The 25,778-nt window shown below is 40.5% G+C and overlaps 1 protein-coding gene across 1 annotated transcript in view; it reads right to left on the bottom strand.

Annotated features, from left to right (window-relative positions):
* Positions 1-25,778, bottom strand: part of dab1a (DAB adaptor protein 1a) — a 290,784-nt gene that overhangs the window by 110,532 nt on the left and 154,474 nt on the right. Inside the window, exon 3 of the mRNA XM_055642479.1 lies at positions 11,554-11,693. Coding sequence (XP_055498454.1) covers positions 11,554-11,693 — 140 coding nt within the window. The remainder of the gene's footprint in view (positions 1-11,553; positions 11,694-25,778) is intronic.

The following is a 25,778-nucleotide window of genomic DNA, read 5'->3' as shown; positions in this document are numbered from 1 at the left end:
AAAAGGTCCTTATCTAAGCTACTCCAATAGAACCTACCAAATCTGCAGCCTATACCACCAACCAGGCAGCAGATCATACAGAGTTGATGTGGACAAGCTTTTCCCTTTGAGAATAGGGAAGATTCAAACAAGAGGACATGACTTCAGAATTAAGGGACAGAAGTTTAGGGGTAACATGAGGGGGAACTTCTTTACTCAGAGAGTGGTAGCGGTGTGGAATGAGCTTCCAGTGGAAGTGGTGTCGGCAGGTTCATTGGTATCATTTAAAAATAAATTGGATAGGCATATGGATGAGAAGGGAATGGAGGGTTATGGTATGAGTGCAGGCAGGTGGGACTAAGGGAAAAAAGTTGTTCGGCATAGACTTGTAGGGCCGAGATGGCCTGTTTCCGTGCTGTAATTGTTATATGGTTATATGGGAACCCCCATCAATGCATAGTCCCCTCTAGGATTGATAAAGATGGGAGCACTTGATACAACGTGAAGTGGCAAAAGCAGGAAGGTACAGGACTGACTTACCTCATTTAGTGCTGCTCTGAGAAGAGCAGTTTTCCCAAGAATGGTCATTGATGGTCATGCTCAGGACAACATAGTCCTCGTTTCCTAACCATGCTCTGAAAGGAGTGTTACACCCTGCACTCCACTGATCCAGAAACGGATTCAGTGCTGCAAAGGTGGCCCACATCCAAATGTCCCAGTTTAATATCTGGAGGGATGTGACCCAGAAATAGTTCTCATCACATTTCATGCTAGAAAACTGATTAATAACTGCATGACACTTTTCTCAATGTTACACAATTGAGAATGGTTCTGAGAATAGATTCCCCAACAAGTCCTGAGCATAACTGCCTGCAACACTAGCAAAATCTGGGCCACTATGAAACTATTTAAAAAATCTTCATATAGTTCTGAAATTTTAGTTATTGTATTACAGAATAAGCTTAATTTTGTTTGTGGGCATGTGGCGTGTGCTTGTTTGGAGCCCCATGTGCCTATGGAGAGACATCTGCATGTGGTTTACTCTCCAGGCCATTTACTTGGCTCAGAGGAAGTCCAGATGGCCTAATGGAGGCCAGCAGTCTGTAGGTTGTGATAGCATCCAAAGTCCTTGGGGCTGACAAATACAGATGAAGAAATCCACCTGTCAGTCGTCCAAATACTTTCCCAGATTTCGGTCAATCCTCAATGGGAAAGCATTGGCAAATACTTGCAGGGAAATCAGAAATAACACAGGCCTCTGCCAGTATTTCTCCAACTTATGCTGTTGGCTGTGGAAAGGTTTGTGATTGCAGATGTCAATACTATATAATGTAGTTCGGAAATTAGTTTCTCAACAGAGCTGATCATGTGGTTGATGCTGTTATTAATTTGGTGATCGCTTGGCAAAGATGACTTGACGAGTGAAGTTGATGTTAACTGTGATAACAAAGGAATCACAGGTAGCAATAAAACCATAGTTATTTGCTGAACTGAGAGTTGCTATTTGACCTTCTGAGGACATTTCATTTCAAAGATAATCCAACTGTTTGCCTTCGCTCTTAATCCTTTGCTTAAGGAAACACATTTGATATCTGAGTTACATTTTATGATTAAGCATATCATATTTTCAACAAATATCTGCTTGAAGAAATTACTCCTGTCTTATTTCTACACTTGCTAAAGTGACAATTTAAAATTAACGGTACCAAATAAGGCTAGAATCTTGAACAAAACAGGCATAGAGTCATAGATTCATACAGCGTGGAGACAGACCCTTCGACCCAACATGCCCAGGTCAACCAAAAATGCCCCATCTGTACCAGTCCCACCTACTTGCGTTTGGCCAATATCCCTCCAAACGTATCTTATCCATGTACTTGTCTAAATACTTTTTAATCGTTGGGAGAGTACCAGCTTTACCACCTCTGGAAGCTCGTTCTATACACCCACCACCCTTTGTGTAAAAATGTTACCCCTGAGGTTCCTATTAAATCTTTCCCCCCTCACCTTAAACCTATGTCCTCTGGTTCTGGATTCCCCTACTCTGGGAAAAACACTCATTTACCCACTCTATTCCTCTCATGATTTTGCTCAAGATCACCCCCTCATCCTCCTGTACTCTAAGGAATAAAGTCCTAGCCTCCTCAACCTCACCCTTTAGCTCAGACCATTGAGTCTTGTCAACATCCTCATTGGGCCTAGCATCAAAGCCTGAGGCATACCTAGACACAGGCCTCCAGTCCACACCAACACCCTCTGCTTAATTCCTTGAAGCCAATTTTCTATCCATTCAGTTATCTCTCCTTGGATCCCATGCAATCTAACCTTCAAGAGCAGCCACCCATGTGGAACCTTATTGAGTGCCTTGCTGAAATTCATATTTCATGCGTCTTCAGCACTGCCCTCATCAACCTTTTGTTCACATCTTCAAAAAACCATCAGCTTTGTGAGACATGACCTCCCATGCACTAAATGATGCTGACTATCCCTAATCAGCCCTTTTCGATTTAAATGAATGTATATCTTATCCCTTAGAATACTCTCTAGTAATTGAGGATAGACATAAAAAGCTGGAGTAACTCAACGGGACAGGCAGCATCTCTGGAGAGAAGGAATGGGTGACGTTTCTTCAGGGTGAAGAAGGGTCTCGACCCGAAACTTCACCCATTCCTTCTCTCCAGAGATGCTGACTGTCCCGCTGAGTTATTCTAGCTCTTTGTGTCTTTCTTCAGTGTAAACCAGCATCTACAGTTCCTTCCTACCCTCTCGAGTAACTTTCTGGCCACTGATGTTAGGCTCAAATCTGAACCCGAAGAAGAATCCAGACCTGAAATTTTCCTCCATGATGCTGCCTGACTCACTGAATTCCTCCAGCAGTTTGATTTTTCCTCAGCATTCCAGCACCTGTAGTTTTTCCGGTGTCTCTGTTTTACTGTTGATTGGAATTGTTTGCTACATTATGTTGTCAATGATCATTCTGCATTGAGGTGCCCAAAATCTCTTTCACTGAGGTCTGGCAAATTGTACCGATTTCCTAGTTCAAATTCTCTTTAGGTTTCAGCTGATGATTTCATAAACCTGAGTTTTACCAGCAGAATCCAGGCGGCTCAAGATTCATCTATTGAGTTGAATGTTGCAACATGCAGAGCTGAGGCAGCTTAATAGAGTCTGCAAGAACTCTTCATGGTCTATCTATAATTGAGCTTTCAATATAATAGGTCATAGAGTGATACAGTGTAGAAACAGGCCCTTCGGCCCAATCTGCGCACGTCAGCCAACATGTCCCAGCTACACTAGTCCCACCTACCTGCGTTTGGCCCATGTCCATCTAAACCTATCCTATTCATGTACCTGTCTAATTGTTTCTTGAATGTTGCGATAATCCCTGCCTCAACTACCTCCATACACCCAGAACTCCTTATATAAACATAGGAAACCAATGAGGATGATATATTAAAACATGCAAATTTTTATGGGGCAATACAAGAATGATGTTTCCCATCGCTATGTCTAGCACCAGGAGGCGTAATCCCAAAACATGGGTTCAGTCATTCAGGACTGCGAGGAGTAAGGAAATTCTTCATTTGCTGAATATATTCCTGACAGAGATCTGTAGGTTTTTGGATATTGCAGGGTGTGAAGAATTTTCACAGTTAATCCAGGATAGAGGAGCTAAAGTCAGTTGCGATCTTATTGAATAGTCAAGCCATCACGAGGACCCTACCCCTGTGTCTAATTTTTATATTTGAGAAACAGAGAGAGAAACACGGATATATAGATTACACAAAGAAACACACATTTTGTCGCAGATGAGATTTGAATAACTGGATTATAACTGGATTGTAAAAACCTGGTTTATAATTCTTTCTATTTTGAACACATATGTTACATTGGCTATTTCCCAGTCACAACATGCCCACCTAAGGAGTGAAAAGACATGGCACTAGTCTTTATTATCTCTGCTCTGACTTCATTCCAACAGCTTAGCATGCATGAATTATCCATCCTGAGCTCTGCTAATTATCTTTCAAAATCAACTTCCATCCTAGAGTTACCTTTAATAATTGCTTCACATTATTATCTGGTGCATCTAAACTCACTTCTATCTTCACTTTAAAAGCTGACACATCATATTAATTTACTAACTCCTGCATACCTTCTTTCTCATCTAGATGTACCCTTTCAACTTAGAGCTGTCATATCATCTCTTTAATTATTTCTTCAGTATGCCTGCAAGAGCCCTTAATATTTGCTTTTACAATATCTGTAAACCTTTCTAATCTAGCTGCCAACAGAGAATCATGCATCCACACTGACTCTGTTTAACATATAATAGCAGTGTTGCTCGGTATAATAGCTTGTTTACTCAAGGTCACATTACAGAATTTCAAAAAGACCACCTCATTAATTAAACTCTTTAGAGAAATGCTATTTTTTTGTAGCTTATCTCTGAGGAGAAGTGGTAATTGTAACAATGGGAGTTGGGAGACACAGGACGATGTGATTTAAAACACCATTTACTTGCATCAGAACTTGCATTTTATTTCAAAGATAGACACAAAAACCTGGAGAAATTCAGCTGGTCAGATAGCATCTCTGGCGATACTGTCTGATTTACTGAGTTACTCCAGCTTTTTGCATCTATCTTTGCATTTAAAACAGCATCTGCAGTTCCTTCCTGTGCATTGCATTTTGTTTCAGCTGGCACTAACACAAGAAGGAAATTTGGGAAGGGACTCAGATAATCTAATACATATTTATCTGGAAGTGTATACTCACCGTAAAAATCGTATTCTTTAACACAAACTGACAATTTACAACCTGGTCTAAGTGCCCAAAGCAATAGTTAGTGAAGTGGAATGTTACGGAGGGGAATCATTTTTTTTAGAGATACAGTGTGTAAACGGTTCTTCGGCCCACCGAGTCCCCACCGACCAGCGATCCCCACACATTAGCACTATCCTACATACACCAGGGACAATTTTACACTTATACAAAACCAATTAACCTACAAACCTAAGATAGGCACAAAAAGCTGGAGTAACTCAGCGGGACAGACAGCATCTCTGGAGAGAAGGAATGAGTGACGTTTCGGGTCGAGACCCTTCTTCAGACTCTACCCTTGGTTTAAATCAGCCTCTGGTTCCTTCCAACACAAACTCTCTTTCAATGTCAGCAAGCCAAAGGAGCTAGTCACTGGCTCCAGGAGATCACTCTATATACATGTCCCACAGTGCTGAAGTACAGAAGGTCGAGCTTCAAGATCCAGGGCGAAAATATCACAAATAATTTGTCCTGGTCCAATCACATTGACAATACGGCCACAAAAGCAGACAAAACCACTATTTCAGATGATGAAAAACATTCTCCAGGACTCCAATGAAGTATTGATTTCCATAGATGCATCATAAAAGCATTAGGTCAGGATACATCACAATTTGGTTTGGCAATTCCTCTGCCCAAGTCAGCAAGAAATTGCAGTTCTCTTTGCACCACTTGTGCCTGTATCGTGTGCTTGTATTCATGCATCCAGTTATTTGTGGTTCTATGGTATGTGTTGTCTGCACATAAAACAACTTTTTTCAATGTACCTCAGTACATGTGACAATAATAAACGTATACCAATACCAATTTAATGTTACCAACATTGTCAAAGCCAATATTGCAATGCCAGGTATCAAGTTTGATGAAGTTTGTTCAGTTCCTATGTTCTGTCTAGACTGAATGCCATTTAAAAACAAGTAGCCACAAGGGAAACACTTCTTGCAGTCTTGATATAAAGGCTATTAATCATTTTAAACCTGTGTTCAGACTTCTTAAATCTAAAAGGTGTATATGGCCGAAAAAGTAAGGTCAAAACCTTGGGTGGTAAAATAATTATCGAGCTATGAAATGAATAGGGAGATGCAACTAGGAACCCCCAGTTAATGATTGGAAAAATGGAAGCATTGTTCTCCAGGATGTTCTCATTGATTATAGCATTGGAGCCTGCCTGGCAGGAGATGGCAGTAGAGACAACACTGTGTGCAGGAATTGAGAACAGAAGCTGCACAGATATAATCATATAACAGTGACAAAGAGCTGGTCACATATGCGTGTCAGTCAAGGACAGATGCGCGCCAGTCAGCCCAAATGATCATGTAAAACGATCCCACATACACTCTTCCAATTCCTTCCATGTTGCTTTAGCACAGCACTTATTCAGGCAACCACCAGAACATGCAAGATAAATCACATTAATTGTGCGGCATTTAATTCCACAAAAGCACTCTTCGCTATGTACCCTCTGGTGGAATTCAAAGCAAAAGAAGACAGGGATGCTTGCAGTGGAGACCCTCCAATTTGTCTCTTCCCATGTGATACATGTATAAGCATTGACTCGGAGCATGTGTAGATCATTCTGATGTGGAAGGTGTTAGGGGGAAAGCAATGAAGAAAGTGCTGATTTGTCAGCTCAGGGCAGCACTGTGGCGCAATGCTAGATGTGCTGCCTTACAGCACCAGAGACCCGAGTTCGATCCTGACTGTAGTTGCAGACTGTACGGAGTTTGTATGTTATCCCTGTGACTGCGTGGGTTCTCTCCGGGTACTCTGGTTTCCTCCCACACTCCAAAAAATGTACAGGTTTGTCGGTTAAGTGGCTTCTGTAAATTGTAAATTGTCTCCAGTATGTAGGATAATGATAATGCACGGCGTGATCACTGGTTGGTGCAGACTCAGTGGGCCAAAGGGCCTGTTTCCACGCTATATCTCTAAAGTTTATAGACTAAAGACAGAATTTTCTCATAGTTTAGTTAAAGCTGATGCCAAACTTTCAGCTGACTCCATATGACTAAGAGATTTAGTACCAATCACTGCAAGATAAAATTGACAGGGTCTGATTAGTGACAATGGTACAAATGATGCTTTTAACATAAAAGCAGATGAGGGCAAGATGATTCTGATTATTTCTTAAGACAACACTTTATTTCTACCCTCATCAAAATAGTGCTTGAAGAACTTTCATGCCAGTTCCCAGTATTAATTATAACTTGAATTTCCAACATTATTAAACTGCCACTTGCAATTTCTTATAAAAGCTTTCATTGAAAACATTCCTTTTTAATCAATGCTCACCAAGTCTCTATTCCTAAGTACCTATCTGAGAGTTCACTAACAGTCTTTGACTTTTTTTATAGGCTTCACGCTGTGCATTGCAAGGAGAAAGAAAAATTACTAATTAAGCAAAAAATAAATTCAAGCAAAAATGTAATAGGTGACAGATGTGAAGCGTTGTGAATATGAAGCATTGTAACAGGTTATTGTTCAACTCATGCTCACTCCAAACAGATGAAAACATTTCAGGCCAGTTTGAAATGTCTAGGAAGAAATGCAGATGCTGGTTTACACCGACGATAGACACAAATGCTGAAGTAACTCAGTGGGACAGGCAGCATCACTGAATGAATGAATGAATAAGTTTATTGGCCAAGTATGTACACATACAAGGAATTTGCCTTGGTGCTTTACTCGCAGGCAACAACACGACATACAGTAAACAATTAAGAATAAAACATGAAACATTAAAACATTAAGAACAAAACACCATAGTTTAAACATGTGAATGAAACAAAATACCAGAGCAAAAGGAGGCTACCGACATTTGGTTATTGAGTAGAGCTACGACTCATGAAAAAAGCTGTTTTTATGTCTGGCTGTGGCGGCTTTGATACTCCGGAGTCACCTTCCAGAGGGAAGAGCTTCAAAGAGTTTGTGGGCAGGGTGAGAAGGGTCAGAGATGATCTTACCCGTTCACTTCCTGGCCCTTGCAATGTAGAAGTAATGGGTGACATTTTGTGTCGAGACCTTTCTTTGGGAGTCATGGGAGATGGAGGCACAGAGATATAGAAGGGTAAGGTGTGAAAACAAGACATCAAAGGGGATATCTACATACTTAATTTAACAAGTGGATTTGGGGCACATTTTTCATTTCCTCTCAAATTTGTTTCGTTCTTGCACTGCCCTCCTTAGTGACAATACGGTAACTACACTGTGCTGATGGCTACCACACACTTGGTGCAAACTCCATGCTCAGACCCAGATACTAGAAAACCATTTGCTACCCCTAATCAACTGGCTGGCTCCACTGTACATTTGATAGTAGCAGCTTCTCAATTTGGGGTGAAATGCCAATTTAAAAAGTAAATACATTCAGAAAGGAAAAACAGGGCAGTCAATAGTACCGTCAATGAGAGACAGTCATTGATATTTTGTACACCAGCAGTTTGGGTCGAGTCAAACCTAAGACAGGTAAGGTTTTTTAAAATTTGTTGGCCCAAGGTGTCATCATTGTTTTGGCCCAAACATGGATGCAGAAACCAAATGCTAGAGGAAGGTTAGAATTATAAACAATAGACAAACAATGGAAAAAGATGTTCAGCACGGACTTGTAGGGCCAAGATGGCCTGTTTCCGTGCTGTAATTGTTATATGGTTATATGGTTATAAATAGACAATAGGGGCAGGAGTAGGCCCTTCGAGCCAGCACCGCCATTCACTGTGATCATGGCTGATCATCCACAATCAATACCCCGTTCCTGCCTTCTCCCCATGTTCCTTGACTCTGCTATCTATAAGAGCTCTATCTAATTCTCTCTTGTTAGCTATTATCAACATCAACTATTATCATTAAGGGGGTACTGTGATGCAGCTGGTAGAGCTAATCTCTCAGTGCCAGAAACCCAGGTTTGATCCTGACCTCAGGTGCTGTTTGTGTGGGGTTTGCGTGTTCTCTCTGTGACTGTGTGGATTACCTTCGGGTGCTCCTGTTTTCTCCCACATCCCATGGGCGTGTTAATTGGAATCTGTAAAATGCTCCTGGTGTGGATGTGAACTTTGGATATCAGAATTAGCGTGAACGATGATTGATGTTCCGCATGTATCCGGTCAAGAAGGGCTTGTTTCCATGCTGGCTCCTCCAATCAATCAAAGAAGCACCAAGGACCACAATCACAACTAAGATCATTCATCAGATGAAAAAAACAGTACCTCATCATATCTGACCATGCAAGATGACCATGAATGTTTGAAACAAATGTGGCTCTGAAGATATCCTAGGCCCAACCATCTCCAGCTCTTTATCATTGATCATCTCACCATTGCAAAGCAGGAGTGACAATATTGCCTCATGATTCTATAGCACACCATCATTTATTATTCTTCAGGCAATTAATGTTTGATTTATAGAAACACTAATCCCAGAAGAAAGGCAGATAGATTGTCGTTCTTAAGATGATTTTTAGGATGCTTGACTTATACTAGACCTGGCTAATGTAGTTAGCTTGGTTAGTGCACAGTGCACAGATCTAGCCACCATACTACATGAAGGATGTGACAACACTAGAAAAGCTACAGAGCAGACTGCCAAGGAAGTTGCCAGCACTGGTGAATTATAACTACAGGGAAAGACTCACAAGTTCTATTTCTCAGAATAGACTGAGAGGCAATTTATACAAGGGCTGTACATTAAAAGGGGCATGAGTGGGCTCAATAGGAAGGGCCTCCTTTCCTCGCGGGGGTGGTGACTTGGTAAAGGACAAAGCTTTTTGTTCACCCAACATGTAGTGGGGGTTCTAGAGCTCACTGCCTGAACGATCAGTAGAGGCATCAACTCTTATCACATATATAAAGCACCTGAGTAAACACTTGAAGTGCTATATTCCTGAAGCTATAGATCAAGAGCTAGAAACTATGAGCATTATAAATAGCTCCGTAAGTGAGCAGCATGCACATGATAGGCTGAATAACCTTCTTCTGGGCAAAATTTGATGAATCTGTGTGCAAAGGAATTCTTTCCATTAAACACAGGATCAAATAACCACTTAATTGGCTCAAAATTGGCAAATACAGTTTCGCACTGACCACCTCTAACTATAAAGGAGACAGTTACGTACCATTTACCTTCAAGAAACGCCTCTTTGCTGATTTTTCCACCATCAATACTTTGTTCAGTACTTGTGCCTAAGAGAAGTATTTTGAACTAAACAATTTTGTTGTGTTGTGTTATTGTTCTCAATGGAATACAAATTATTTTGAGTGAAAACCTTATGGTGCAGCTGACTATTGATTTAATTTGCATTGACTTAAACTATACTCCTTAACTGGCTAAAAGGTTGTGCGTTCCTGTGACATATAATTAGTTCCACTGCAATTCCCCCAACTGCCATCATCTTATCTCCATTGCTGTGAGGTACTTTTTTTTGATTTTGCATTCTCTTTGTAGGCTGTTGCATCTATCGATCTATATATTATTATCTATTATACTAAAACTCTAATCTTGTTTGTTTCTATGTGTGCATGTGTGCGTGCATGCCTGTTTGTGATCTCTGGTTCGGTAATGTTGTCAAATTACTAAAAATCGGTAAAGGATACCGCTACAATTTTTACACCACCTTACTCACAATTGTCATGTGATAGTTTGTATCAAGATTTGTATTCAGATTGATGTTATATTTTACAAGTTATTGACATTTAAAACATTAAAAAAAATTAAACAGCGCCCCTACTTGCCCTTGGCAGCATATGATGTCACAATGGGATCTAATTTACATAAACTGCCTGTTCATTTACAAAACAAATTTCAAAATTGTTATTGTGGGGGTGGGTGGGATGGGGTGTGATGGGTGGGGATGGTGGGGGTGGGGGGGGGGGGGGGGGGGGGGGGGGGGGTAGGGGGGGGGGGGGGGGGTGTGGGCGGTGTGAGGTGGGTGAGATGAGGGGGGGGGGAGGTGAGTGCTGACACGTCACAATGGGATCTCATTTACTTTAAAAAACTTGCTGTCCCCGATAAAGGCATGCTGGACAGACACAGACACAGACACAGACAGGGCCATCCTCCCCCTCGCACGGCTCAAGACGGCAGCCTCAAAAACTCACTAACTGACTTTCACATATTTTAAAATGTCACACGTGCGAAGTCGCGGGAGCGGTAGGGGGAGGGGGAGGGAGAGAGGGAGGCAATCAGCAGTGTGTGTATGGAGCCGCGGGAGGGGGAGGAAGAGGGAGAGGCATCAAGTGGGGGGAGGGAGACTCACTTTCAGTTACTTTAAAATACGCACGCGCGCATAACTGAAAGTCCGCGGCACTGAGGCTGCAGCAAGGTCTGGGTGAGGCGGCATCCTGGGGAGAGAGAAATAGAGAGAGAGACAGAGAGAGAGAGAGAGAGAGAGAGAGAGAGAGAGAGAGAGAGAGAGAGAGAGAGAGAGAGAGAGAGAGAGAGAGAGAGAGAGAGAGAGAGAGAGAGAGAGAGAGAGAGAGAGAGAGAGAGAGACAGACAGAGAGAAAGAACCAGAGAGAGGCAGACAGAGAGAGGGACTCTCATGGGGGCTATGGCCTAGTGGTGGAATATTGCGTTGGGGGAACGGGTTGCATTGGGGGAATGGGTGAGTGATGGAATATTTGGGGAACGGGTTGCGTTGGGGGACCAGGCCTCCCGTGAGACAGGGACTTAACTTGGTCCAGTATAATTATAAATAATTCAATAAATCTATTCATCTCTGCATTATATTTCAACCCCTTTTGTATTATTTGAGATTACCTTTAGTTTCATCATTGAATCTTGACAGAGCTTATCTCCCCTTGCAGCTGAAACCTCATCCACACCAATTAGTTTTGCCCTGTACCGGAATCCATCTCCTTTAAAACGTTTTATCAGACCAGCTTCACTCCGATCCTGACCTGCAAGTTAAAAAAAAAAGGTCAGAACATACTTAACGTGTTCATTATTTTATACAAACAAATAAGTATTCAGATCTTGTGAATGAAACCTAAGATTACAAAATAACACAATTTGTAATTATATAGTATCTTTACAGTAGACAAGCATATTGAGACTATTATTCAGAAAATGAGTATCTGCATAGAGTATTCAATGAAGTTCGGAGAACTGACCCAAAGCAAAATAACACAATTATTGTTCAAATAACATTTAAAGATAAGGAAGATGGAAATGCAATTTCAAACTGAATGATTAAGACAGTTGCTGGTTTCAATTGACTGTCGTTGAAAGAGATTGGCTGTAAAGGAGCTCTGAGGTATAGCAATAATGGTTTAGGGTGGGAATCTTTAGATGGAGATTGTCATAATGTGAGTGGGATGAAGACGCTTATGGATTTGAGGATGAGGAAGAGGATCTGATGATCAATGCTTTGAAGCAAGTGGGGACTAATGCAGGTCAGTGAGCATTAGTAATGGGTAAATTGATTTGGTTCAGCGGTAATTAGTAAAAGATAGGAAGAGTGCCACAGTACGAAAGCAAACTGGAGATTATAGAAGGAGCAGATCGCAAGACCATGGAAAAGGCTGTTGAAGCAATTTAATATGGAAACAAATAGCAAAAAATAAGCCGCTAGAGCAACTCAATGTGTCTCCATGGAAACAAATAGATTCTGGATTTTACCATGAGAAAGTCGAGCAGCAGTAGATGATCTTGCTAAGTTGGAGTTTGATGAATAGCCAAAGATACTGCATTTAAAACTCAGAGATTTGAAAATGAAACTGGGCATTCAGATTATCTGGTGCAGCCAGAGCAGTTAAACTTGAGGTCAGAGTCACAGCAGTGTGATTCACAGTGCCCGGCAAGATTAATTTCAAAATGCTCCTATTAATTACTGACGGGATTCTACCTCAGGTACTAGTTGATATCACACAGGCATTGTCATTCGTGCAAAAGTAGTCGGGATGTCAAAAAAAATGGGATAGGGCTGCATGTTAGCAACTTCATGTGGAAATGAATCCCCTCCCTATTAATGATGCTACCCAGAGACAGTTAACAAATGAGCTCAAGGAAGGATGGATCCTCAATACAGTCGAAACAGGTGAAAAAAGGGGGAGAAGGGGGAAACAAATACATGAACAATATGTCCAGAAATAACTATGCATTGACATATATATGTGTTCTATGATGAACGAGAGAAAAGCAGTATGATTATTCATATCAAAAGTTACAAATAAATAAAAATCTACATACAAGGTGTACATAACAAAGTGCTCGACACAGATGTTTTTGGTTGCAAAGAGTCAATGAGATCATGAGTGGCAACCAAAGTGAAAGTAATAGGTCATATAAGTCTTGACTTGTAGTCCTGAAGATAACATCTCACCAGAAATTAAGTTAAAACATGGAAAAGTCTTTGCATGCATTATATAAATTACAATTGAAGAAACACTGACTGTGCACAAAAAAAATCAAGTGCATTTAATCCACTCAACTGGATTATTTATTTCTATCTCCCATTATTTTATTATGCTTCGAAATAATAAAACAACACGTAGGAACTTCAATTAAAATGCATAGCTATTATTCACCAAACCACACACTTCCAATTTAACCACTATCTCTCGTGGCCATAGGCTCTTCCGTGTTGCTGCTTACTTAGGCAAATAATAGATACAGCAAACAATAAAATATCCTTTACTGAAAGGAATAAACTCTCAACTGACTCTCAACTACAGTGGGTAGTACCATATTGAATCAAGGTTGGTTCTTAAAGGTGCACAAAAATTGATAGACAAAGACACAAAGTCCTGGAGTAACTCACTGGGCCAGGCAGCATTTCTCTGGAGAACAAGTGATGTTTTGGGCCAGGACTTTTCTTCAGACTGAGTGTGGTGCTGGTGGTGGGGGAGAAGGTAGTTGGAAGAGAAGTAGGGGCAGGACAAAGCCTGGCAAGTGATAGGTGGATACAGGGGACGGGGTAATGCGGATAGTTGGACAAAGACTAGAGATGACATGACAAGAAGTGTGAGATTAGGTAGAAGAGTTGCGAATTGTGACATCAGAGGAAGAGAGGGAAGGGGAAAAAGAGAAATGGGTGTGAATCAAGGTAGGGCACAGGTAAGAGAGGGGGACAAAAGGGGAGGGGGTGAAGGGAGGGCAAGTTGTTTTTAGGTTAGTTACCTAAAATTGAAGAATTCAATGTTCATACCATTAGACTGTAACCTACCCAAGTGGAATACGAGGTGCTATTTTGAAGTTAAAGGTGTGGCAATGGGCACTTGCACAGGCCACAGCTAAGCCTGCTTTTTGTTGGTTACTTCGAACAGTCCTTATTCCAAACATATACTAGCACCATCCCTCAACTCTTTCTCTGCTGAATCAATGACTACATTAGGGCTGCCAGCTAAATCAGTGCAGAACTCGTTCATTTCATTAACTTTACCACTAACTTCCACCCTGACCTTAAGTCACCTGGGCTATCTCACACATCTCTCACTCCCCTCTTTGATCCCAGCCACCCTCTATCACAGGGGACAGATGATCAAATGACTAAGGCGAACTGACTCCCACAGCAATCTGGACTGTCTTCTCCAACCCTGCCTTTTGCAAAGACGCGATCGCCTTCTCCAAATTTATCCACCTTCACCACATCTGCTTGCAAGATGAATCTTTCCATTCTCTTTCTTTAGTATACATAGTTTCCCACCTGCTGTCATAGATGGATCCTTCACTCACGCCTCTTCCGTGTACTGTAATTCTGCTATTGCTCCAATTAGATTACGTACCTACAAACAACTCCATTCTCTCCTTCCCCTCCCCCCCTTCTCCCCCTCTCTTTCCTGTTCCCCACATGGATTCACACCCATTTCTCCCCCTCTCTCTTCCCCATCCCCTTCCACCTTCCAGCTATGTTCCTTCCACTGACTTCACAATTCACACCTCTTCTATCCTTATTCTTATGTCTCACACCTTCTGTTTTTCATCTCTGGCCTTTGTCCAACTTTCTGCCAATCCACCTCCCACCTGCCTCACTTGTATCCACCTATCACTTGCCAGATTTTGTCCTGCCCCACTTCTCTTCCAACTTTCTTCTCCCACCCTCCTCCCCCCCCCCACAACTGACCACAATCAGTCTGAAGAAGGATCCTGACCCAAAGTGTCACCTATTCATGTTCTCCAGATCCGCTGAGTCATTCTAACACTGTGTCTTTTTTTTGTAAACCAACTTCTGCAGTTCCTTGCGTATCCTCATTTATAGAACCCCGCTTGCCTTTAAAGACTAATAGCACCTCCAGTATAACCCAGGCTACGTCAGTTAATCTGAACGCCCTGTTTCATTTTCAGATTTCAAATTATCGTTGGCTAATCATCGATTTCTAATTTTGCACGATCATCCTTCAAGGTAAAATCCCAAATCTATTTGTTTCCGATGTCAAGTCCGTGTTATTTTGAGATCTGAATCTTTTGAACTGCTTCCACATCACACTGCAACCCTCTCTTAATGCTTCCAGTGTAATCTGCACTTGTTTCAGTGAATTATGTAATTCCATAAGAGAGAAAACCCTTGTGGACTTTGACCTTGCCTCACATTGTCTTCTATACCAATTACTGTGCCCAACTCTTGATGGCATACACACAGGGCTGCATATTCCTGGCTTTCAAAGGAAATGCTCTTAATATTCTCTTTCATGTCACAGAGAGTATGTTGATTCTGCCAACTCGCCCTCCCAACCCACTTCAAAGGCATTGTGTTTCAGTTGTTCGTCATGTGAATGTCACAGCCCCTGACTCTTTGCAACTTTTGGTTTCCATCTTCCCAGTAAGGTCTCATTTTCAGCTGTCCCACTTGTTTTTTCAGCTGTTATATTTATCTTCAGAAGTATTTACATCAATTTTCATCTGCAATTTTGCTGGCATCACTATCTGTACCTTGTTCAGCATAACGGCACTCATAGAGAGGGGCATTTATCTTTGTTTAAGTCTCATCTCAGATCATACTCTCGTCTGATGTCCCAGGCAGTGGCAGGGTAACCAGTGATTCCTCATTTTCCACAACTTAATGCTTAAACATCCAAAAGAAATTGGTTCCAAGTTTCAAGTGCTAGACAATAACCAATATACATTAGACAATAGGTGCAGGAATAGATCAATCAGCCCTTCGAGCCAGCACCGCCATTCAATGTGATCATAGCATCCTCCTCACAGGTCACACTGCCACCCATCTTTGTGGCCAATTAGGAAAAGGGAAGATGCAACAAGACCTGGGTGTCATGGTACACCAGTCATTGAAAGTAGGAATGCAGGTGCAACAGGCAGTGAAGAAAGCAAATGGTATGTTAGCATTCATAGCAAAAGGATTTGAGTATAAGAGCAGGGAGGTTCTACTGCAGTTGTACAGGGTCTTGGTGAGACTACACCTGGAGTATTGCGTACAGTTTTGGTCTCCTAATCTGAGGAAAGACATTCTTGCCATAGAGGGAGTACAGAGAAGGTTCACCAGACTGATTCCTGGGATGGCAGGACTTTCATATGAAGAAAGACTGGATAGACTCGGCTTGTACACGCTAGAATTTAGAGGATTGAGGGGGGATCTTATATAAACTTACAAAATTCTTAAGGGGTTGGACAGGCTAGATGCAGGAAGATTATCCCCGATGTTGGGTAAGTCCAGAACTAGGGGTCACAGTTTAAGGATAAGAGGGAAGTCTTTTAGGACCGAGATGAGAAAATCATTTTTTACACAGAGAGTGGTGAATCTGTGGAATTCTCTGCCACAGAAGGTAGTTGAGGCCAGTTCATTGGCTATATTTAAGAGGGAGTTAGATGTGGCCCTTGTGGCTAAAGGGATCAGGGGGTCTGGAGAGAAGGCAGGGATGGGATACTGAGTTGGATGATCAGACATGATCATATCGGATGACGGTGCAGGCTCGAAGGGCCGAATGGCCTACTCCTGCACCTATTTTCTATGTTTCTATGTTTCTACCCCAATAGTCACTTCCTGCCATTCTGAAAGGGACCAGTTAATCCCTACTCTTTGTTTCCTGTCTGCCAACCACTTCTCTATCTATGTCAGCACTCTACTCCCAATACCATGTGCCCTAATTTTGCCCATTAATCTCCTATGTGGGACCTTATCAAATGCTTTCTGAAAGTCCAGGTATAGACACTGATGGCTATTCTGTGTGGCACACTGATTATTAAACGCAGAACCAAATAGTTTCATCTTAATTATTTCATTGGCCACTCTGCACACCATGCGATCCTGCAGCACTTGATATAAAAAGTAATTTTGCCAGCATCTTTATGTATTCACCAACTATTTCATGTGGTTCTTGGTAGCTCTTATAGACATGTTGAAGTGCTGTATTAAATACCTCTTCAAAGTCTTTACAAAATCTATGTGAGAAGCCTCATCCATGGTTTATGGTGCTACTGGACTCACCAAACCCTCGTGCATTTTCAGCAACATCAGCATTATAAGCAACAGTTACCATCTTCTTTTCTTGTATGGTTATGTTTCGTTGTCCCAGGTTGGTTCTCTGAAACACTGCCTCTGTTTCACATACTAGACTGGGGAATAGCTGATAGGAACCTCACTTTGCAACCATACCTAAAATTAACTGCTGACCACTATATATTAAGAAACTCATACTCTATTCATTTCATGCTTGATTAGTTCTCTGCTATTCCCACAAGTAGCAACATCTCAAATGCATTGCCAATGTGCTGTTGCTGCTAACCAAGTTGAATAACAGAGGTATAGTTATCAACAAATCATTCTTTGCTGAAAGCAATAATCTCATAACAGCAATAATTGGTTCACCGATCAATCGAAAATCATGCCACATCGAACACTTGATTCTTAAATCTCACCTTTATTACATCAGGATTTTTCCACAAAATGTAGGATAATCCAACATGGCTAGGCAACAGTTGATTCATTTATATTCCATCATCAGTATTGAAATGGATGGTTTAATTAACAGTCTATCAAGCAGAACATTCTCAACAATAACTTACTCACTGATACTAAGTGTGGGTTTCACTGGGATTGCTCAGACCTCATTACAATTAGTTCAAACATAGACAAAATCACTAAATTTGAGGGGATGTGATACTTTCAGCCCGAGGCTTCAAGAATGCATCTCGTAATCTGGCATCAGGAAATTGTCAATGGGAATCAAGGGGAAAATTTCCCTTGATTGAATTCATTTATTAGAAAACGAGATGGTTGAGATTGTTGAAGGTGAATTGTCCCAGCCCCAGGATATGCAGCTCCATAATGACATCCCCCCAGTTATAAAGGTCTGAAATAAGAATGCTTGCACAGTGTCCAAAGGAACTGCAGATGCTGGTTTAAACCAAAGATAGACACAAAATGCTGGAGTAACTCGATGGGACAGGCAGCATCAGCGGAGAAAGGGAATAGGTGATGTTTTGGGTCGAGACCCTTCTTCATGCTTGCACAGTTGCAGTTCTACTTGAAATCCCTTAGAAATGCAGCAGTGAACAAACTAAGATTCAAAAAGAGAAAATTAATCTTTGGGTTGAAATACTGAGAATGTCAGGCACAGTCTTGGCAAATTTATTTGAGAGGTCATTCAATAGGAATAAGAATTCTCTTCCATATATTTCTAAAGGTGTACAGTGGAGAGCACATTGACTGGTTGCATCGAGGCCTGGTTTCGACAACTTGAACGCCCGGGAGCAGAAAAGCAGCAAAAAGTTTTGAACGCAGCCCATTCCTTCACCGGCTCTGACCTCCCCACCATCAACGGTTGCTGCCTCAAGAACGCAGCCAGAATCATCAGAGACCCACACCATCTTGGCCAAACACGCATTTCATCCCTGCCTTCGGGAAGATGGTACAGGAGCCTGAAAACTCTAACGTCCAGGTTGAGGAACAGCATCTTCCCAACAGCCATCAGGCTATTAAACACTACAACCTCAAATGAGCTCTGAACTACAATAGACAATTATTATTATTATTATTATTATTATTATTATTATTATTATTATTATTGCACCACCATTGTTTGTTTTTTGAGTATGTGTGTATACATACATATATATATATATGTGTGTGTGTACTGTATTTGTATATGTGTGTGTATTTGTGAGTATGTGTTTATATACACACTGAACTTTTTATTTCTCTCTTATTTATCATATTTTTTACAGTGTATCATGTTTACATATTCTGTTGTGCTGGAGCAAGTAAGAATTTCATTGTTCTATCTGGGACACATGACAATAAAACTCTCTTGTCTCGCTTACAGCACTGGCTGCACAAAGGGACTGGCCTATTCATTTATTAAGGAGTTTCAGATGAAACCAAAACATCCCCATGTCAGTCCTTTATAGGAGAGGGAATGCTATTAATGCAATTGCAATGTCCTGGAGCTGAGATTGACCTCTGGCAATCACAATCACCACTATTTATGTTAAGTGTGAATCCAGCCGGTTGAATGTTTCCCTCCATTCCCATTAACTTCAATTTTATTAAGGTTCCTTGATGCCAGACCATTAAATGTTTCTTTGATGCCAAGGGCAGCCACTCTCACATCACTACAGGATGTTTAAATATTGCTGATGACAATGCAATGGGACATCTCAGCTCTCTCATGGTACAGGATGTAACTGCAAGAAACTGGTCATTTTAATCTCATTGTGCTCCTAAGAAGTGGATAAGATGAGTGTGCATTTCTACACTAAAATATAAACCGAGCCATCAGATTTTATTAACATGTATCACGGGTCTTTAGAGGTTCATTTTACAATTTTCTGCTACAATTTTTATCTAATTAAAGTGTCATTTGATAAACCAATTCTAGGTATTAAATATTTCTTCAAAACAGTTCCTGTAAGTCTGTGCAGGATCTAATGTGAAAAAATATTTTTTGTAGCGTTAGAACTGTTTCAAGCATCCACTGAGCATGCAAGATGAACCAGGTTCATTGGGGGGCATTTAATTCCACAAGAGCACTCTTCACTATGTACCCTCTGATGAAATTCCAAGTAAAAGAAGATGAGGATGCTTACATTGGAGACCCTCCCAATTGTCTCTTCGCATTTGATATGTGTACAAACATTGAAACATTGAATTTGATGCATGTTTGGAAGCAAATCAATGAAGAAAGTGCTGACTTGACAATACAGGGCAGCACAGTGGTACAGTGGTAGACTTGTTGCTTTAGAGTGCCAGAGATCCAGATTTGATCCTGACCACAGGCGCTATCTGTACGGACTTTGTACGAGGGCTTTCTCCTAGTGCTCCGGCTTCAGATTCTATTCTACGATAGATGAATAACTTCAGTCGAGGCAATAACGGGAATGCCATAGATGCCATTAAACTACCATAAAATCTGACTAATTATCTCAAGTTGTAACCTCATGACTTTCCCTTCATATTTTGTATTGAATTTGTGGAAGGAAATAACATTGTGATAGAGAAATCAATTCAGTGAAATCAGCTTTGGTTTTATGTCAGAGGAACAGTCACGATTGCAATGTCAGCACCCACTGGAGTTCTGGAGATACTGCAACTAGAATCTTCTAGTATTTCTTAGTACCAGGTATTTCTTAGATACCATCTAAATGCAATTAAAACATGTATAGAAGCTCAACAGATTTATTTGATCAAGGAAGTTCCAAATTGCTGGATCCTGCATTATGGCAGGATTGGACTTAGAAGTGGAATTAATCCATCAGCAACAAGTCAATAGGCCAGCATTTGTGCTGAGAATAATTCTGAGGTTATCTGTGCTCGAGGATATGTTGGCAGAGATCTGACATTAAACAGATAAATACAGAGCTATCCTAGGATATTGTGCACTGACATTTTAAACTGCTCACCAAACCATAACATTAATAACATCTCCAATCACATAAAATTAATTTCATATATATTGATTGTCATTGTCTCAGTTAAATGTTTTAAAATTTCATTGGAATAGAATGTTCAAGTACATCCAATGACAGGAATTCCCAGACAATGTGGCCAAAGTTATCCACAAAAAGTCTTGAAGGTGTAAGGCACAGGAAATAGCATCAACCAATTCACAGAAATCTGACTGGGCGCGAGTACCCAGGGAGTGCCCTGTCAAACCTATGGAGTTTCAGGCAGTGGCCCAATAGTTCTTGTTATTACATTTTACTCTGCAAAAGGAAATACACAAATATAGTTCAAGACTTAAAGTGTAGCCCCTGGAAGGTGTGTGAAGTGACAAGGGAGCGGTGATAAGGTTTGATGATCATAAACACAGGAGTGACAGGTGTATTATTGGGTGTTTCAGTGAGTGCTAAGATAGTTGAGTTGCCTGCTACAGCCAGGCAAGTTCCTGAAAGTTGCATTGGGTTATGCAATAGTGTTCATAAGTAAATTACTCAAAAACAATTTCACTCCCAAGGCGATGCAAAATGCAACCATTGGAAAACTTTGAAAGATTAGATCATGCAGAACAATTTTGTCAAGTTTGTAATATTTCAAAATAGGCTCAGAAATGTGCCTTTACATAAAGGAGACTTAAGCTTATCCTGATATTTAGATGACATTCAGAGAGAACCTGACCTGCTCACTTTTCCTCAATATATTCAATACCGTGCCATCATCAATATTAAGCTCCATCTGTCATTGCCCCACCCATTTATATATTCTGCCTAATTCACTTTGTCATTCCATCAGATTCAACTGCTCCTTCTGGTTTGTTACAATATGCAAATATGTTAAGCTTTTTATTGTGTTTCATATCCATGTTGTTGATGTAAATTAAAAGCAGTTGGGGTCCAAATGCCAGTCCTCATAAGTTACTCAATGTCTGAATAATAAGGTTTTTTAGTTCGGAAATAGAAGATATTGCATTCTGAAAAATAAGGAGAGACTGCTGCCTTAGGCAGAAGTCAGAGTTAATGTTCTTCAGTAGTACATGCCCAGAATTAACCCCGGCCCAGAAGAAAAAAAATATTGTGCTGGTCTTAATACACTTAATAGTTTAAAAAATCTGAGATTCTTTGTCATTATGGGATAACTAAATTAAATTATGTACATAGATATTGTGCTGGTCTGTAATACAATCAATAGTTTAAACAATCTGAGATTCTTTTTCATTATGGGATAGTTAAATTAAATTATGTACATAAAATTGTGTCCATTTAAAGAGTTAATTATGCAACATATAATGATAGAAAATGATTATGTCATATCTTTATGACCAATAAAATATTTGCTCGCATTTATTCACATCAATATTAGCAAATTCATCAAATTGCTAGAATGAGTTAAAAATGTTACATGCAATCTTCAAAGGTGACTTTTAACAGGACGAGATTAATTATTATCAAATCCACAATGGAGAATTTGCCCCAGGGCTGGATTATGGAATTCCATCTGTGGTGCCTTTTTCAAATTCTGAGTTAAACATTCTGTTCATTAAGAATACTCATTAGTTCGGAAAAAGTACAAACACTTTTACATTTTTGGAAGTGATTATTGTGCTATGAAATAACAAGATTGTCAATATATATGATTCCAGACGTCCGGTGTGAGTTCTCATAAAATTGCCTGAAAAATATAATCAGTAAGAACAATGATAGACATTTTGGTTATTGTTTCTGCTAGGATCTGCCTTCAAATCTATTTGCGCTGCCTCTTATCTGATTGCTTTGCAGGAATATTTTATTGGTGTCTCTCTCACTTCCGTGACCATTAAACACTCCCACAGATAGTTGTGTGATACAAATGTGATTCCTTGGGTGAATGATCACAATTAGAATCAACCGTGAAAGTCTGCCAGTTCAATTGTGAAGTTGAACTTGTTTATATGGCTAATAAAATAAGGCTTTGTTTATGTTTCAGAACCAAGCTTTCTGTGCTAAGCAGGGAGGAAGATGAAAATGAATTTATTTATCAGATGATGGTAAATCCAGACACTATTGTGTGCCAGCAGGACGTGTACAATAAAACACCCCAGGCGTATTTATTTATATATATTTAATTGCCTCAAGATGACAAACAATACTAAAATGAAGATAATGTTAAAAACACGGTTTCTGTAGTATTTACGGTTTGGGGAAGTCACATTGAAGAATATATTTTAGAGATGAGGTCAAGTAGATAATAGGAATCCTAATCAACTTGAATTGAGTCAATCCACATAAATTTACCTAAATCAAAATCACTTAATGCCTGTGGTGTAAAATCAGCACTTCTAATTACAATAACTATATTTATATTTTCTAAAAAAACGAATCACATGGATTTTTGGAAATAAATTAAATCATGAATGGAAGCATTGTGCTATTCGTTTCAATAAAATGGAGTAATGATGTATTTCAATATGATCTGAATTATCATATTAAATAGCTAATTTCAGCAAATGGATCCTCTAAACCAAAACAGTCCTTTCAGGCAGCCCTTTGGGATCAAGGATGAATTGTCCCTTCACAGTCTGAAATAACTGCCAGAGAAGGTTGATGAGGCAGATACCATTGCAACATTTTAGGAAACATTTAGACAGGTATGTGAATAGGACAGGTTTAGAGGGAAATGGGCCAAACACAGGTAGATGCAGATAGGTGGGACTAGCGCAGATGGGACATGTTGGTCGGTGTGGGCAAGTTGTGTTGAAGGGCCTGTTTCCATACTGTAAATCTCTCTGACTATACATGATGGGGCCAATATGGGCTCACAGACTGTGCCCTGGGAGTTGCTTCATTACGTACGTGGGTTAGTTGGGAGATTCTATGCTTGTTCCTTCATTTATAACCATATAACAATTACAGCATGGAAACAGGCCATCTCGGCCCTTCTAGTCCGTGCCGAACACTTTTAGTCTCACCTAGTCCCATCTACCTGCACTCAGACCATAATCCTCCATTCCTTTCCCGTCCATATACCTATCTAATTTGTTTTTATATGATAAAATCGAACCTGCCTCCACTACTTCCACTGGAAGCTCATTCCACACAGCTACCACTCTCTGAGTAAAGAAGTTCCCCCTCCTGTTACCCGTAAACTTTTGTCCCTTAATTCTCAAATGATATCCTCTTGTTTGAACCTTCCCTACTCTCAATGGAAAAAGCTTAACAACGTCAACTCTGTCTATCCCTCTCATAATTTTAAAGACCTCTATCGTCCCCCCTTAACCTTCTGCGCTCCAAAGAATAAAGACCTAAACCTTCAACCTTTCTCTGTAACTTAGGTGCTGAAACCCAGGCAACATTCTAGTAAATTTATGCTAGGTCTGTCTGTGCTCCTAAAGAAAATTGATTTGCGCAAAACATTCTAAGATGTTATAGGCTGGGGATTTTCATTGTTGTTAAAAAAAAATATCAAGGAAACTTTGAGAAATGCTTGGAGCATGTCCTGGCCAACTCCGGTCATGGTAGAGTTCAGAGTAGAGTCACGGGTTGGGTGGTTAGGGATCAAACATGCAGACAATGTGGTCCACATGTTGGAGTGCAATGTGGCCTTAGAATGTAATTTGAGATAAATGATAACATTTCTAAAATACTACCAGTGGTAATTTAAAAACTGACAATTCAATTTTGTGTTTCTAATAAGGGGCCATTATGATTACATAGCTCAGACCCATAGATTTTGAATACACACACTAATCCCAAATATCCCAACGAAGATAAAGAACAACTTTTAAAAATATGACTGTTGTTAAAAATCATGAGAGGAATAGATCGGGTAGATGTACAGAGTCGTGCCCAGTGTATGGGAATCGAGAACCAGAGAACATAGGTTTAAGGTGAGGGGGAAAAGATTTAATAAGAATCTGAGGTGTAACTTTTTCATGCAGCGGGTGGTGGGTGTATGGAACGAGCTGCCAGAGGGGGTAGTTGATGCTGGGACTATCGCAATGTTTAAACACATACATGGATAGGACAAGTTTAGAGGGATATGGGCCAAATGCAGGCAGGTGGGACTAGCTGGCACATATAGGACATGTTGGCCGATGTGGGCAAGTTGGACCGAAGGGCCTGTTTCCATGCTTTAAGACTCTATGACTATGAACTTAACCCCAACATTCCCAATGTATCTGAGGGAAATCTATATTTCTAATATCCTTTGTGTGAGGGAGGAAAGTCCCCAAATTCCCCTCCAAAATGAACTCCTTCTTATGTCCTTCTAACCAATATATGGTGAATAATTTGAGAGCAGTGGTGTAAAAGGGACTAAGTCCAAGGGCAATATTTTCAGTAAATTGTGTTACATTTACTTTCATTACAATGGAAATAAGGATGTGTGTTAGGGGATATGTTCAGATCTCAGTATATTTGTATAAACATGGCTTGTATTCCTTTTAGATTAGAAAACCAAAGGGTACGTTGATTTTAAAGGTCATATGCACAAATGCACATATTGCATCTGGCTGGAAAGGTAAAAATAAGAGGACATCAGAAGGAGTAATTTTGGAGGGGAATTTGGAGACTTCCCCCCCTCAAACAAAGGATATTAAGTCTAGATTTCCCTCAGATATACTGTGGATGTTGGGGTTGAGTTCATAGAGTCTTACCGCGTGGAAACAGGCGTCTCGGCCCAACTTGTCCACACCAGCTTGTTCCATACACCCACCACCCGCTGCATGAAAAGGTCACCTGCGATTGTCTTACTCTCGGCACGAGACTCTGTGCGTCTACCTGTTCCATTCCTCTGATGATTTTATACTCCTCTATAGTCGATGATTTTGGCAATGGTATCTAGGTGTGTCATGTGGGAACGATATTCACGCAGAGAGGTGTAAAAATGTGAAACTTTCAATCTCAGAAGGATGTGGATACTTGACCACGAAGTTCACAGTTTAGACTGAAAGAAAAAAAATGCAAGAGAGGATACAATAATCAGGTGGGAAAGAGGACTTGACACACAGGGTAAGTTGAAAGGTTCAGCTGAATGGCACAGCACTTTAAAAAGGCATGTGGCCTATTCCTCTTTTGATTTCTTGATTTCTTACAGGATTGATATATGGAGTCTCAGTGCATTCTAATGGGTGCACTAAATGGGCACAGAATTGTGGCACTCATTGTGTCACTAACTC

Source organism: Leucoraja erinacea, chromosome 10, assembly GCF_028641065.1.
Source record: "Leucoraja erinacea ecotype New England chromosome 10, Leri_hhj_1, whole genome shotgun sequence".
Classification (NCBI taxonomy): domain Eukaryota; kingdom Metazoa; phylum Chordata; class Chondrichthyes; order Rajiformes; family Rajidae; genus Leucoraja; species Leucoraja erinaceus.
This window is presented reverse-complemented; position numbering and strand designations above follow the sequence as displayed.